The sequence below is a fragment of the Eurosta solidaginis genome, chromosome 1 (genome assembly GCF_040869045.1).
Source record: "Eurosta solidaginis isolate ZX-2024a chromosome 1, ASM4086904v1, whole genome shotgun sequence".
NCBI classification, from domain to species: domain Eukaryota; kingdom Metazoa; phylum Arthropoda; class Insecta; order Diptera; family Tephritidae; genus Eurosta; species Eurosta solidaginis.
The window spans coordinates 43285560-43298184 of record NC_090319.1 but is presented as its reverse complement, the minus strand read 5'-3'; the positions used below and the strand labels follow the sequence as shown (position 1 = coordinate 43298184).

Here is a 12625-nt window from a genome sequence, read left to right as displayed (position 1 = left end):
CTCGTTGAGAACCCTCCAGCCAGATATCCGACCTTCCAGTTCTCTACTAACCAGAGTGAGGTCCAGGTCGGCCATTCCCCCTATTACATATACAAAGCCCCTCATCTACAATAAAAGTAAATAAAGACTCACCTCTAGTGTTGATATCCGAGCTGCCCCAGATGCTATGATGGCCATTAGCATCGGCACCGATGATCACGCCAACACCTCTCCGCCTTGCTTCAGCGGTGATTTCGTCCAGTATCGTAGGTGGTGGTCCCGCTACGTCCTCGTGGGGCATGTACGCTGAGACCACCCAGATTTCATTACAGCCACGGCTCCTGGACAAGGACTATATCCACTCCGCCTTTTTCAAGGCATATCAGCAAATTTACGGAAGCCGCCTTAGAGTGCTGAAGATTGATTTGACGGATTTCCATCAAAACCGCTCTTCTTCCGTACCCCATCCTTGGCGGATTCGTGTTAGTCGTGTCCATTCTAAAAAGTCCCCCCTCAAGGCCGCTATCCGGAGCCGATTGTGTAGTCGCCCTTCAACGGTCTCGTGGTTATCTTTGCTACGCAGGGAGGTCACGCGAGGGTTGACGCATTACCTTATGAGTAATGCGTTCACAGCCAGACCGGACGCGAAGCGGGCAAATTTTCAACCGCACCTACACCACCAACTTAACGGCGACGGAGCCGGAACGTGCCTTGAGGCCCGCCACGGTTTTAATAAGACGTGAGCAGGTTCAGCATTAGCCTACCAGCCATTTCGGTAGGGTTTCACCCCGACCTACTAAGGTGGCAGAATACCCTAAACAATCCAGTTCGTCACCGTTGTGTACCGATCCTGACTCTTAAAGAGTCCTCCCTCCCCTGAGCTCGGCACAATGACTCAGGGGTGCGGGTTTTATCGAGTTGTCCTCTCTAAATCCGCCATTATCAGTAGAAGCAGGGGCACCTCGTACAGGACGTGATAACTAATCACGCATGACATTCGTCACTATGGCCGGTCTAAGACTGATAACAGTCCTTGATCCAGAGCCTGGGACCACTTATGATATCCAAGCCAAGTATCTTAGCCCCCTTATTTAAATAAAAGTAAATATAATTTTTAAATATATTTTTTTTTTATTTTATATATAAAATTATTACAAAACTCAAAAGAATCAAACTAAAGCCTCATTCCCAACACTCTGTTGCAACACCCTGGGCAAGAAACCAGTGGCACAAACCTTCAAAATATTTGGGATGGACGACCTAATTTTACGGGCGCACAATGTGCCTTCTACCTCTGTAAGACTCTGAAATCTATTTATTATTATTAAACTTGTTTTTACTTTTAGTATGTCAAGTATTTACAGTGTATAGTTCATTTCAAGAAGATTGGAAGCATCTCTCAATTTTTTTCTTTCTATTTCAGAAAACATTTTATTGTTACAGCTTTTAAAAACTTTTGCCACTTTTACGTACAAGACAATTGAATTGTTGGTATTTACGTTGTCTCGTATAGATTCACAAAAATTTTTAAACAAAACTATGCTGTCCTTCACAATAGTACATCTATCGGGCGTGTGGAAATCGCAATATGAAAGTTGATTTTTTACGATACGCTAGCAGTCGTTTATCGTCTATCGTATGAAAATTCACAATATGGGTGATATTTTCTTTAAGTCTGACAACAAATTATAAGATCCATAAAATAATTACATTATATTTCCTTCAAGCCATGCTGGAAAAACGATACATTTTCCAGGTCAAAATATATGGAGTAACCAAATTTTCCTAGAAAATTTCTATTTACATGATTTTAATAATCGGGGATTGCCCATATTGCTTTTTTTTTTAAATGTATGTAAACATTTATTTGAAGCATTTTTTTAATTCTATAATTTATTTATTTGTTTAAATTTTTCCCAAATTATTAAATAAATTTCTATTTACATTTTGATAAACACAATTTGTTTAATATTTTTGAAGTCGAAACTGACGCGTTTAACTGTGGTAGGGAAAATAAAAAATGTTTCTTCGTCAAAGTATATTCATCAAAAACCAGAAAAGAACTCGGCGCCCGGTCCATAGATTTTCTGCACAGCCCACTTTTCTACCTAAGTGGGGATGCATATGTAGATCAAGATATGAAAAATACAAAAACCACAACAACAACTGCAATTGTTTTTTGCACGTAGCTCATGACAGGAGTAAAGTTTTAAACATCAGCCTTCGGACAATTGTTATTAGGTTCAAAACACTTATTTCGATCCCTAACTTTTAAGTAATTTTCTAGAATTCTAGTTTTTCTGGTTGTTAAATGGTTTGCGAATGCCCAGGCAGCCACCCATGCCGGGTCAACCCCCAATACCCAGACGTCCTGGTGATAAGGTATGCTAATACAACTAATATATTTCAAATATTTCTGATGATTGTTTTTCTATTATTTTCTTTAGCAACCACCTGCACCTGGTACTGGTATATATCAACAGCCGCAACAGTATAATGAAGCCCAACGCCATTTAGATCCCGATCAGATGCCAAATCCGATAAGCGTTATCTTTGAAAATCAAAATGGCGCTGGTTGTGCTTTTATTACTAATCAACAGGGTTTATTACCACCACTGGTGACCACAAAATATGTGATAGAAGATCAGGGTAACTCCTCGCCACGTTACGTTAGGTATTGATGTTCGAAATTAATGTTTTGTTTGGCAATTACACTGATCTTTCTCGTTTGCAGGTCCTCTTTGTATTGCATACTTGCAACAGCTGATTTATTAAAAACAACAGCTTTGTCCTTTACACTTACCATCTCACCAATGCCACGCACGGTTGAGGGTGAATATGAGCCACTCATGTCCAACATCAATGCCTCGCAATCAATTGTGGACGCTGTTTGCACTACATTGGGTCCACGCAGTATGGACAAGCATATTGTTGATTACAGTGGTAAGGCCACAATTTCAAATGATGGTGCAAACATTATGAAACTATTGGATATCCAGCCCTAAAACTCTAGTCGACATCGCCAAATCTCAAGATGCTGAGGTAAGTTTTTTGTTATATTAGAATGTGTAGAATAAAAATGTTTCTCTTATCAGGTCGGCGATGGCACCACTACAATAGTACTTGAAGCAGGTGAAATCTTAAAACAAGTTAAGCCATATGTGGAGGAAGGCGTGCTTGCATTAAAGCTATACGCAAAGCATTACAATTATGCATGACCAAAATATGACATGGCTGTACATGTCGAAGCGCCAATCAAAGGAACAGCAACGTGCTTTATTGGAAAAATGCGTTGCCACAGCAATGTCCTCCAAACTTATTCATCAACAAAAAGATTTCTTTTCTAAAATAGTTGTGGACGCTGTACTTTTCTTAGATGGACCCAATGCCATACAAAAAATTTAAATCGCATTATTAAATATAGAATAGGAATTCAAGGCTGAGCGTGATAAATCTGCAGTACGTATTGATAATGTTCAAGAATGCTGAATGGCGTATTCTGTACAATAAACTAGCTAAGTAAGGCGATATTGTTGTGTTATCTAAACTACCAATTGGTGATGTTGGTACACAGTATTTTTCAGGTTGTGATATGTTCTGTGCTGTTCGTGTACCAGAAAAAGATTTGGAACGTACTATGAAACCTTGTGGTGGTGCTATTATGACTACAGCTAATGATATTAATTCAAGGGTTTTGGGTCACTGTGATTACTTTGAAGAACGTCAAGTTGGTGGTGAACGCTTCAACATTTTCCAAGGTTTGATTTTGGGTTTGACATTGATTTTATTTTCATAGTTTGTAATTATTTAAGGGTTGCGTTAATGCTAGAACATGTACATTGATTTTACGTGGCGGTGCCGAACAATTTTTGGAAGAAACTGAGCTTCGTTACATGATGCTATAATGATTGTGCGGTGTACAATTAAACATGATTCTGTTGTTGCTGGTAAGTCAAAATACAAATTGAAAAAATGTCTAATCTTAGGGCCTCATTCTCTATTATGAAACGAACTTTCGTTGCGGATGAGAGACGAATCGCTAGTGTATTTGCACTATGTTAAACAATGGCAACTTATCACTTGACAATTACTTTTGCCTTCCTGTTAGTTAGAAACGTAAAGACCGAACAAAAATGATAGAGAATACCATTGCTAGACGAAATCGTTTGGAGGCGAATCGTTTGTCTGAGCTATCGTTCGCAATACAGAATGAAGCCTTTAAATTGTTAAGTAATATAATGAAAAGATTGTTTCCAACTCACGAAGTAAAAAACTATTAAATTTATGTCAGTGAAATGATAATTATTGCTTTTGGTTGTTAGTTTTGAGGCATCGTCTTTGAGTGCCTTCTGATCATATATGCCGGTTCTTTTGCATTCTTTTGCATGCATAAAGTGCCGTTGAAACCTTCCTCACCCTCTCCTCCACGTTGAGCTTCCATGACAGCTTACTGCCTAGGATGATTCCTAGATATTTTGTGCACGGTTTCTCCCGTAGGGTCGCCCCTCCTAACTTAGGGACTTTGTACCTCTTTGTAAACAAGACCATATGCAACGTCATCTGCGTAAACCGTAAGTTTTGCTGGTCCCTCGTAGAATTCCCTGAGCAGTTGGTTAATGACCAGCGTCCACAACAGAGGTGATAGCACCCCTCCCTGAGTGCCCCTGTCCTCTAATTTCGTGGCCGCGTACAATCCCCATTGCGATGTAATCTTACTGCAGTTTAACATGCAGTCGATCCATCTGGGTAAGGCTGGATTTACTTCAACGTAATTAAGACCACGCATAATCGCCCATTTAGAAACACGGTTGAAAGCCCCGGCAATGCTTAAGAAGACTAGAGCATATTCCTTATATTCCAGGGCTTTTTCTATGCTTATTACCACCCTATGCAATGCGGTGTCTACTGACTTGCCTTTGGTGTACGCCTGTTGTGTTGTGGAGAGCAGCTTTTCATCCACGTTGGACTTTATGTACACATCTATCAGCCTTTCAAAGGTTTTGAGCAGAAATGATGTTAAGCTATTGGGTCTATAATCTTTGGGATACATGTGACCGATCTTCCCCGCCTTTGGTAGGAGAGCTACACGAGCACTTCTCCAAGAGTGCGGTACATGATTCAGTTTATGCACCCATCGAATATTATTTTGAGCCATCCCACGACCGCCCTACTTGAAACTTGTAGCATGGCCGGACATATACCATCTGAGCCCGGCGATTTCACCACCACTACGAGGTCCTCAGTAATGTAATTAGGCAGCATATATGAATGCAGCTGTTTCCTTACCATTACTACAGCTCGCACCCGTCTTTCCGTTTGCGCATAGTAAACACCAAATCCGCGCGCGCTAAGTCCACAAACCTTTGCTCCCGATGAGTGCCACGGCTCCTGGATCAGCGCCACGTCAAACGAACCCTCCTCAAGGTTTAGGAGTTCGCTCGACGCCACTTTACTGTGTTGGAGGTTTATCTGTAGGACTCGCAGCACCAATGGGCTGCTTGTCCCCCTTCAGCACCTTCATCGTGACGTCGTCGTCTTCCCCTTGCCCTTTTGGTTTACAGTGTTCGAAGCCCCCTTCAGCCTCTTGTAACTGTTATGCCGGGTGTTCCTATGTGCGACTCACAGCACGCTATCATCACACCATTATACCATCTCCCCAATCAAAGGTTGGAAGGCGCTTACTTGGTTATCCCTGCATCATCTTAAGCATTAAGCTAATAAGCTCTCTTTCTACAGATCTCCACCTTTCACTAGTCATCTGTTCGAAAGGACTGCTACGATCAACCAGCGCCACAGTCAGTGACTGCTTTGCCACATCACTCATCTTCTCGGGAAAAGCCGGCGTCTTAGTGTTAATTCCCTTTGGCACCTCCGAGAAAGCCGGAGTCTTAGCTTTAACTCCCTTTAGCACCTCCGATAAAGTCGGAGTCTTAGCGTGATCTCCATTTGGCTTATCTCCTACTTCCGTAGTTGGAACTTCCCTCTGACTCGCAGCCTTCGAGGCTATTGGGGCCCATCTGTCTTACTGCTTTGGGCCTACTTGTCTTGTCTATGCGACTGCCCTGCCTCTCGGCTCTGGGACTGGGTCCTTTCTGCCTCTTAAAGCAGGCTTGTTGCCTTCCGCCGAACGTTGCCTCTTCATTCTGCCATTCGACGCTTCTTCCTCGTACCGGTTGCAGAACCGAGGGTTTCTAGCAGCAAACCTTTTGAACTGCCTTCGACTTACTTCTACCGGCTGAAAAGCGTCCAATAGGCACGGTCCGCATAACACCCTGGATTAGGGGGTTGGCAGTTCTTGGTCACCGACATCCCGCCGCCCTCCTATGAGGCGAAACGGCGTAGATGCCAGTACTAAACAGCTCCGCCTCATAGTCGGGCGCTATGGAGATCGGCTAAGCCCTCACACCAACGACAAGGTGCCTACCCTAGTGAGGGAGAGATTGGAGAGATAGCTGTTTATTTTATTACAAAGCTCATCGATGTAGGAAACAATATCATAGGCGTAGAAGCAATAGTGACTCCTCCTGGTGGTAAAGGTAGCTATTGATATGAAGAAGTTAAACCGAAATTTGAATATGAGTTTTTTTTTAAGTTATTGCAAAAAAGCGTTGAGGATTTTTAATATCTTACGAGGTACCTTCGTACATGTTTCTAAGAATGAAGAATGAGACATATTCAAACTTCGCTATACTTTAACATACAATAATTTATCCCATTTTAACACAATTATCATTTTTTGATTTTATTAAATTTTATAAAATGTTTCTTCCTCTACAGTGCAATTTACTTATTAGATGGTAAAGATGGCTTCGCATTATCTCCGTCAGTAACTGTGACAAGGTGGCCACAGCGTGACTCGGAGCGTCTCTTCAATAGCTCTCTAGTGGTGATGGTGACAGCAGAGAAACCCAACTGTTTACAAATGTTACACTTCAAAAAGAATCAAAATATCTGCCATTGCGTCTACGGCTCAAATACCCACAGTATATGAATGAATCTAACGCACCTAATTGTCTGCCTAATCGAAAATATTGCACCAAACCAACTGGGTTTGATACTGAAACAGTACACATATTCAAAATCGATGAGAAGGCTGTGATGATGGTAAAGGGTGAGTTGTTGAATACCATACGAAAACCACTTTAACTCATCTATATATTTGCAATACAGCTAAAGCTTTACAAACAGTAAAAATTGCTAGCGCCAAGCAATTGGAAAGGCAGTGAAGCATTCATCACACTGTACGGATGGTGCAAAGTTAGAAACTGCTGTTGTAACTGCTGCCACCGACACAACGGTCATCTCTACTTCGCCGAGTAGCGGCTCGTCCGACTATCTATCGAAGACAGTATAATCATATCTTTTGCGAACACAGGTTAGCGATGTGCTTGCACAGGAAAATATTTCAATTGGAAAACAAAAACCAAAGTTTCTTTGAAAACCGCCGTACCAAGCATAGCTTTAACACATAATTGCATACGAAGTATGCAATGTGTAAAAGATTAAAATATGCATAAAGAAGGCAATTGGGAAAGACTTCACAACAGGCATGACGTAGCTGAATGCGTTTACAACCATTTCAACTATCGTAGGGGTGCGAGTTCGACTCCCACTCCCGGGAGAAAAGGCTTTGAAGAGATTTACAAGGTATAATCGAAACAGCTGTCGCCTTGTCCGTCCTGATGTCACGTTGTTTAAATTTTTCCCAAATTATTAAATAAATTATAAAATTAAAAAATTGCTTCAAATAAATGTTTTCATACATTTAAAAAAAAAGCAATATGGGCAATCCCCGATTATTAAAAAATCATACAAACAGACAAAATTGGTTAATTCGTTGTAGTTCTATAAATAGAACGAAAACAGCAACAAAAACCAAAGTTTCTTTGAAAACCGCCGTACCAAGCATAGCTTTAACACATAATTGCATACGAAGTATGCAATGTGTAAAAGATTAAAATATGCATAAAGAAGGCAATTGGGAAAGACTTCACAACAGGCATGACGTAGCTGAATGCGTTTACAACCATTTCAACTATCGTAGGGGTGCGAGTTCGACTCCCACTCCCGGGAGAAAAGGCTTTGAAGAGATTTACAAGGTATAATCGAAACAGCTGTCGCCTTGTCCGTCCTGATGTCACGTTGTTTAAATTTTTCCCAAATTATTAAATAAATTAAAAAAACCAATTAAGATAGTTTATTTATTATTAAAGTACTTACTTTTCTTTATATCAACTGTATTAATTTAAGTTACAATTTCATGTGCATATATAATAAGGGATGGAATGATTGCTGTCGGAATTAGATTTGAAACCAATCAATACTCCTGCTAAGGGTTGCAGAATTATTGCTTGAATGATTAGATTTAGAACAATAATAAGTCTGACTCAATTACTAGTCGTACATTTTTACGTTCACCAATTACGACAGCAATCGGATTCCACGGCACCTTTGAATATGCTTGATCTGAAAAAAGAGTAAATCTAATCAAAATTTCTACTTAGCTTTAAGTTGTAGGCTTAAATTGATTCAAATAATCAATTTTTTTATTCGAAACCATGGAAACAATCAAATTTTACATGAATATAACACACTTCTGAATTGTCCAAATATAAAGTTAGCTGCTGCAGCAATATAGCTCAAAGCAATTGATATATATTTATGTTATTATTAAAGTATTTACTTCTTTTTTATATTAAATGTATTAATTTAAGTTGCAATTTCATGTATATATGAGGCTTCAAGATGCAAAACCAGATGAATCCATGATATATAAAACTTAGAAAAGCACAAAAAAATTTTAAATTTGTTATGAATGAAAATTGTTATGTATTTTCAATACGGGTTTTTAGAATGTTGCTAGGCGATGCAATATTGTCGCAATTTAAATATTATTTTAAAATATCTGGTTTTGCATCTAGATCTAGGCGCCTCATACATATATAATATTCTTTATTTGGAAAAAAATTACTAAATCTAATGATATGTTTTAAATAAATTTGTTGGACTGAATACCCTTTCCTTAAGCTTAGTTTTACTTTCAAAAAAGTTGAATCAAACTTTTAATACTTGCGATAAACATAAACCTGTGAAGAGAAAAATAGCAGTGTCAATTTTCAACAAATTTCGTCAATTAAATACTTCTTTTTTTATTTCCGATATTTGAAGAAAAGCTTCTATGAACTTTGCAAACCCATCTCAAAAACGTTTTCGAAAATTTGAGAAAATTTTACCTAAATTTGAACTTTTTATTTAGGGTTCTTAAAACTTTTTTGAGTATACAATTTTGTCAATTTTAGTAAAACAAAGTACAAGTTTTATTTTTATTTTGCATTGATTTTTGAGTATTTTTTTTACCGAAGTCTTTCAGATTTTCTTTCATAAAAAAACTGTTCCACAATTTGTATAGAAGAAAATCTCAAACACCCTTCAAAAAACCTCAAAAATCAACGAGAATTTTTAGAGACCTATAGCATGCATGTCCTTTGTTATACTAAAACTGATTTTGCTACAAAATTGTATACTCCAAAAATGCATAGAACCATAAATAAGAAGTTCAAAATTTCGGTAAATTTTTGCGTTTTTCGAAAACGCTTTCGATATTGTTCTTCATAGCTTCAGTTAAAAAAAATCATGGAAGTTTTTTCGTGTAGTATCGGAAATAAAAAAAGTATTTAATTGACGAAATTTATTAAAAATTGAGACCGCTATTTTTCTGTTCGCAGGTGTAAGTTCATTATTAAAATGTTTGATGTTTATTAATCTTAATTATGAGTTCGAAGTCGCAGTCCTATAGCTTCCGTGCTGTCATATGGTGTGAGGGTCAGGAGGTGTGGTAGGGACTGGTGGTCGGGATTGCTACTGTTCGCACATCGGGAATTGTAGCTCCTAAAAACAGCCGAAACAACTGGATGCTACCTTTGCAACTAGAGGCATGAGTATTAAAAGAACCATTAATAGCAACGGTAAGTCGCCTTTATGAGTGACCGCCAAGGAGCCACAAACTACGCCGAAATATACAGACAAAAGTGTGACCATTTTATGTATCTCTGTTTCTTTTCAGCAGACGCTGCACTTCCAAAGACCGGGGTTATGTTCGAAGCCTCTCTGGAGTAAGTGAACGAAGGACAATCCCTCCGCAAGGAGCTACTCCGTAAACCTCTAATCCACATATACTTACGTAGTTGCTAACTAATTTTAATCTCTTATTTAAATAATTATATGGGACTGTATTTATTACAGTTTATATAATGTTATTTAATTTTATTTTCCGCTTATAATTTTTGATTCATAACCCATTAGTTTAACAGCAAGATAACTTTAAAATACACTTGACGAATGCGTTAAGGGCTGGTGAAAACTGGCAGGATTTTCAAAATTATAAAATATATTGTTGCAACTCATACATATTAAATGTTGCTGTGTTTCAACCCAAGTACATACCACAATCCCAGGTATGGCTTTGTACGATTCTTGAACTAAACAAGTATCCATTTGGTTATCGTAGCTGAAATGCAATTGCGCCACCTGCTCTTCATCTGTAAAATACAAGCAACGCCTACGTGGTGCATATACGTAATGACTATACTGTGCTCCTGTATGGTGTTGCATACGTCGCAATCCATACGTTAGTTGTGAATGATACAAAATATCAATGCTACCACATTGTAGAAATATAAGACAACGGCGCTCTTCGCAATCCAACTGTATGCAATCTATATTAGTCGCATATGTGCATAGCTGGTGTATACCGTACTCACAATTATTAGCCTTTTCAAGCTCAGTTGTATTCGATTCCGATAAAGCTATAAGTAGGAAAATATACTCGTCATATATATAAAAAACTTTATTTTAATATAGCATACCAAGTACCTACAACCAAAGCAAAGATAATTGTGGATACCGTGAAGATATGCAGCCATTGTCCTGTAGTTAACTCCATTTCGCCCTTTAATAAATGCTGCAAAAAGTTCAAATTATCCGCTGTTACTTGTTCAGATATGAGCGTATAACGTTCACTTTCCCACGAGCAGTTGAATATATTTCTATCATCAAATGTTGTATCACAACGTTGTGAAAGTATGGGTACACTTCGACCTATATCTGGCACATCGCGATACATTTCCACGTAAGTGCCTTTTCACTTGCTACGTAACGTATACAGCTAAATCCTACATTGGGTGCAGGAGCCATACAACGTACGCCACCTCCAGCATCATTTAGCCAGTCAATTGCATGTATTGATTTTACTGAACTAAAATAATAAACCTGACCGCTTCGCATAATAACAAAGATTTCATTTCTAGTATGAATATATCGTTCACAATTTCTCCCAATGGCAACGGCAAGCGCACCTTGATGAAATTGATTTTCTTTGTACGTCGGGCTCTTTTGAATACAAAATTAAGCAAATATTCATCATTCCATGTTACAAAAAGCGTCTTTCCAGCATCTGTACCATGAATAATGTACCATCGTCAATAGACCACAGCAGCTTTTCGAATTCCTTGTCATCAGCATCTTCCCCAACAACCTCTACCTCATCTATTTCCATTGCCACTATGGGTGGCCCCTGTGATGTGCTTTCACATTCTGCTATTACCAAACGTTGAGAATCACTCATTATTTACTAAAATTTGTCGTCTTCGCATATAAAATCATCCTCATTATCGGACATTACAGTAATATAAATAACAAAGAAAACGTCAATAATAAACAACAGATGATTTTGACAGCTGAAATGTTAACAGTGTTGTTAAATACATGCGGGGAAATTTTAACCGAGTTTGGCGTTCTTTTCGCACTCGCTTAGAATAGAACGCGGCTATTATTGGGCAAATGATTTATATATTCACAGCGATTTAACATGTGATACAGGCTGTTTACTTTTGTGAACATTTTTTTCATACATTCGCCACATTATGAATTCACAATCGCATTAAACCAAGGCGAATTCATTACAGCTAGTGTTATCCCATCAGCTGATTGCTTCTTCTTAAAGCTGGAGTCATTGGTGCCGTATGTCGTATCGCTGTATCCGTATCCCTAACGTAATCAGCTGTTTATCGTTACGACGGTAAACCAAAACCCAATTGGTTGGCTACGATACGGTTACGACTTTAGCGGCACCAATAATCGATTGCATTGATTCTCATAAGTTTGGTCGAATCAGCTGTTAAAAGGTTACCGATACGGTTACCGCTAAAGCACCAAAGTCTCCAGCTTAATAATTTTCCATACAGCGCCGTGTACTACAACATGTCAGTTAATCGAAATCAATGAAAATTTTCTTTTGACTTGACATTCTTCCGCACGTCGAATTGGTTGAATTCGCTTTGCCAGCACCTAGTATAGATTCACCTTGCATTAAACAAAACAAAGTTAAAACTTTACGGGAGAAGCAAAAATCATTTTATTTTTACATTCACTATATTTTTAAAAAAGCCCTATCTCCGTTGTTATTGTCTCTAATAAATTACAATTTTCATGGAGGGTGTATTTAAATATGCTATACCAGAATATGCGAAAAACGCAGTTTTGAAAAATCTGTTGGTTAGGGCCTTTGTGAAATAAATTTGATGTATAAACAAAGAGGATAGATATAATAAGAGCCGTCACTCGTTATTTTGTGGGAAGTAACTCGCTG

The 12625-nt window shown here is 38.5% G+C and overlaps 1 protein-coding gene, 1 long non-coding RNA gene and 1 pseudogene across 3 annotated transcripts; 2 read left to right on the top strand and 1 right to left on the bottom strand.

The window, feature by feature from the left end:
- The first annotated feature begins 2305 nt into the window (after positions 1 to 2305).
- LOC137237674 (protein transport protein Sec24C-like) lies at positions 2306 to 3438 on the top strand. Its single transcript, XM_067761686.1, has 4 exons — positions 2306 to 2361; positions 2427 to 2653; positions 2714 to 3021; positions 3075 to 3438. The coding sequence occupies exons 1-3, from the start codon at positions 2320 to 2322 to the stop codon at positions 2982 to 2984; spliced, it is 540 nt and encodes a 179-aa protein (XP_067617787.1). The 5' UTR covers positions 2306 to 2319; the 3' UTR covers positions 2985 to 3021; positions 3075 to 3438.
- Positions 3439 to 3583: 145 nt separating this feature from the next.
- Positions 3584 to 7400, top strand: LOC137237634 (uncharacterized). Of its 2 annotated transcripts, none has more exons than XR_010949001.1 (4): positions 3584 to 3737; positions 3792 to 3926; positions 6757 to 7090; positions 7150 to 7400. It is a non-coding gene; the product is annotated as an uncharacterized lncRNA (long non-coding RNA). The 2 variants fall into 2 exon arrangements; XR_010949004.1 differs by having other exon boundaries at positions 3602 to 3737; positions 3776 to 3926.
- Positions 7401 to 9450: 2050 nt separating this feature from the next.
- On the bottom strand, positions 9451 to 11791 carry LOC137237584 (uncharacterized; annotated as a pseudogene).
- Positions 11792 to 12625: the final 834 nt, after the last annotated feature.

Coding starts and splice junctions, on each gene's coding strand:
- LOC137237674 (XM_067761686.1), top strand. CDS start 2,320: ATGCCGGGTCAACCCCCAATACCCAGACGTCCTGGTGATAAG. Junction 2,362..2,426: donor CCAGACGTCCTGGTGATAAG/GTATGCTAATAC, acceptor TATTTTCTTTAG/CAACCACCTGCACCTGGTAC. Junction 2,654..2,713: donor TCCTCGCCACGTTACGTTAG/GTATTGATGTTC, acceptor TCTCGTTTGCAG/GTCCTCTTTGTATTGCATAC.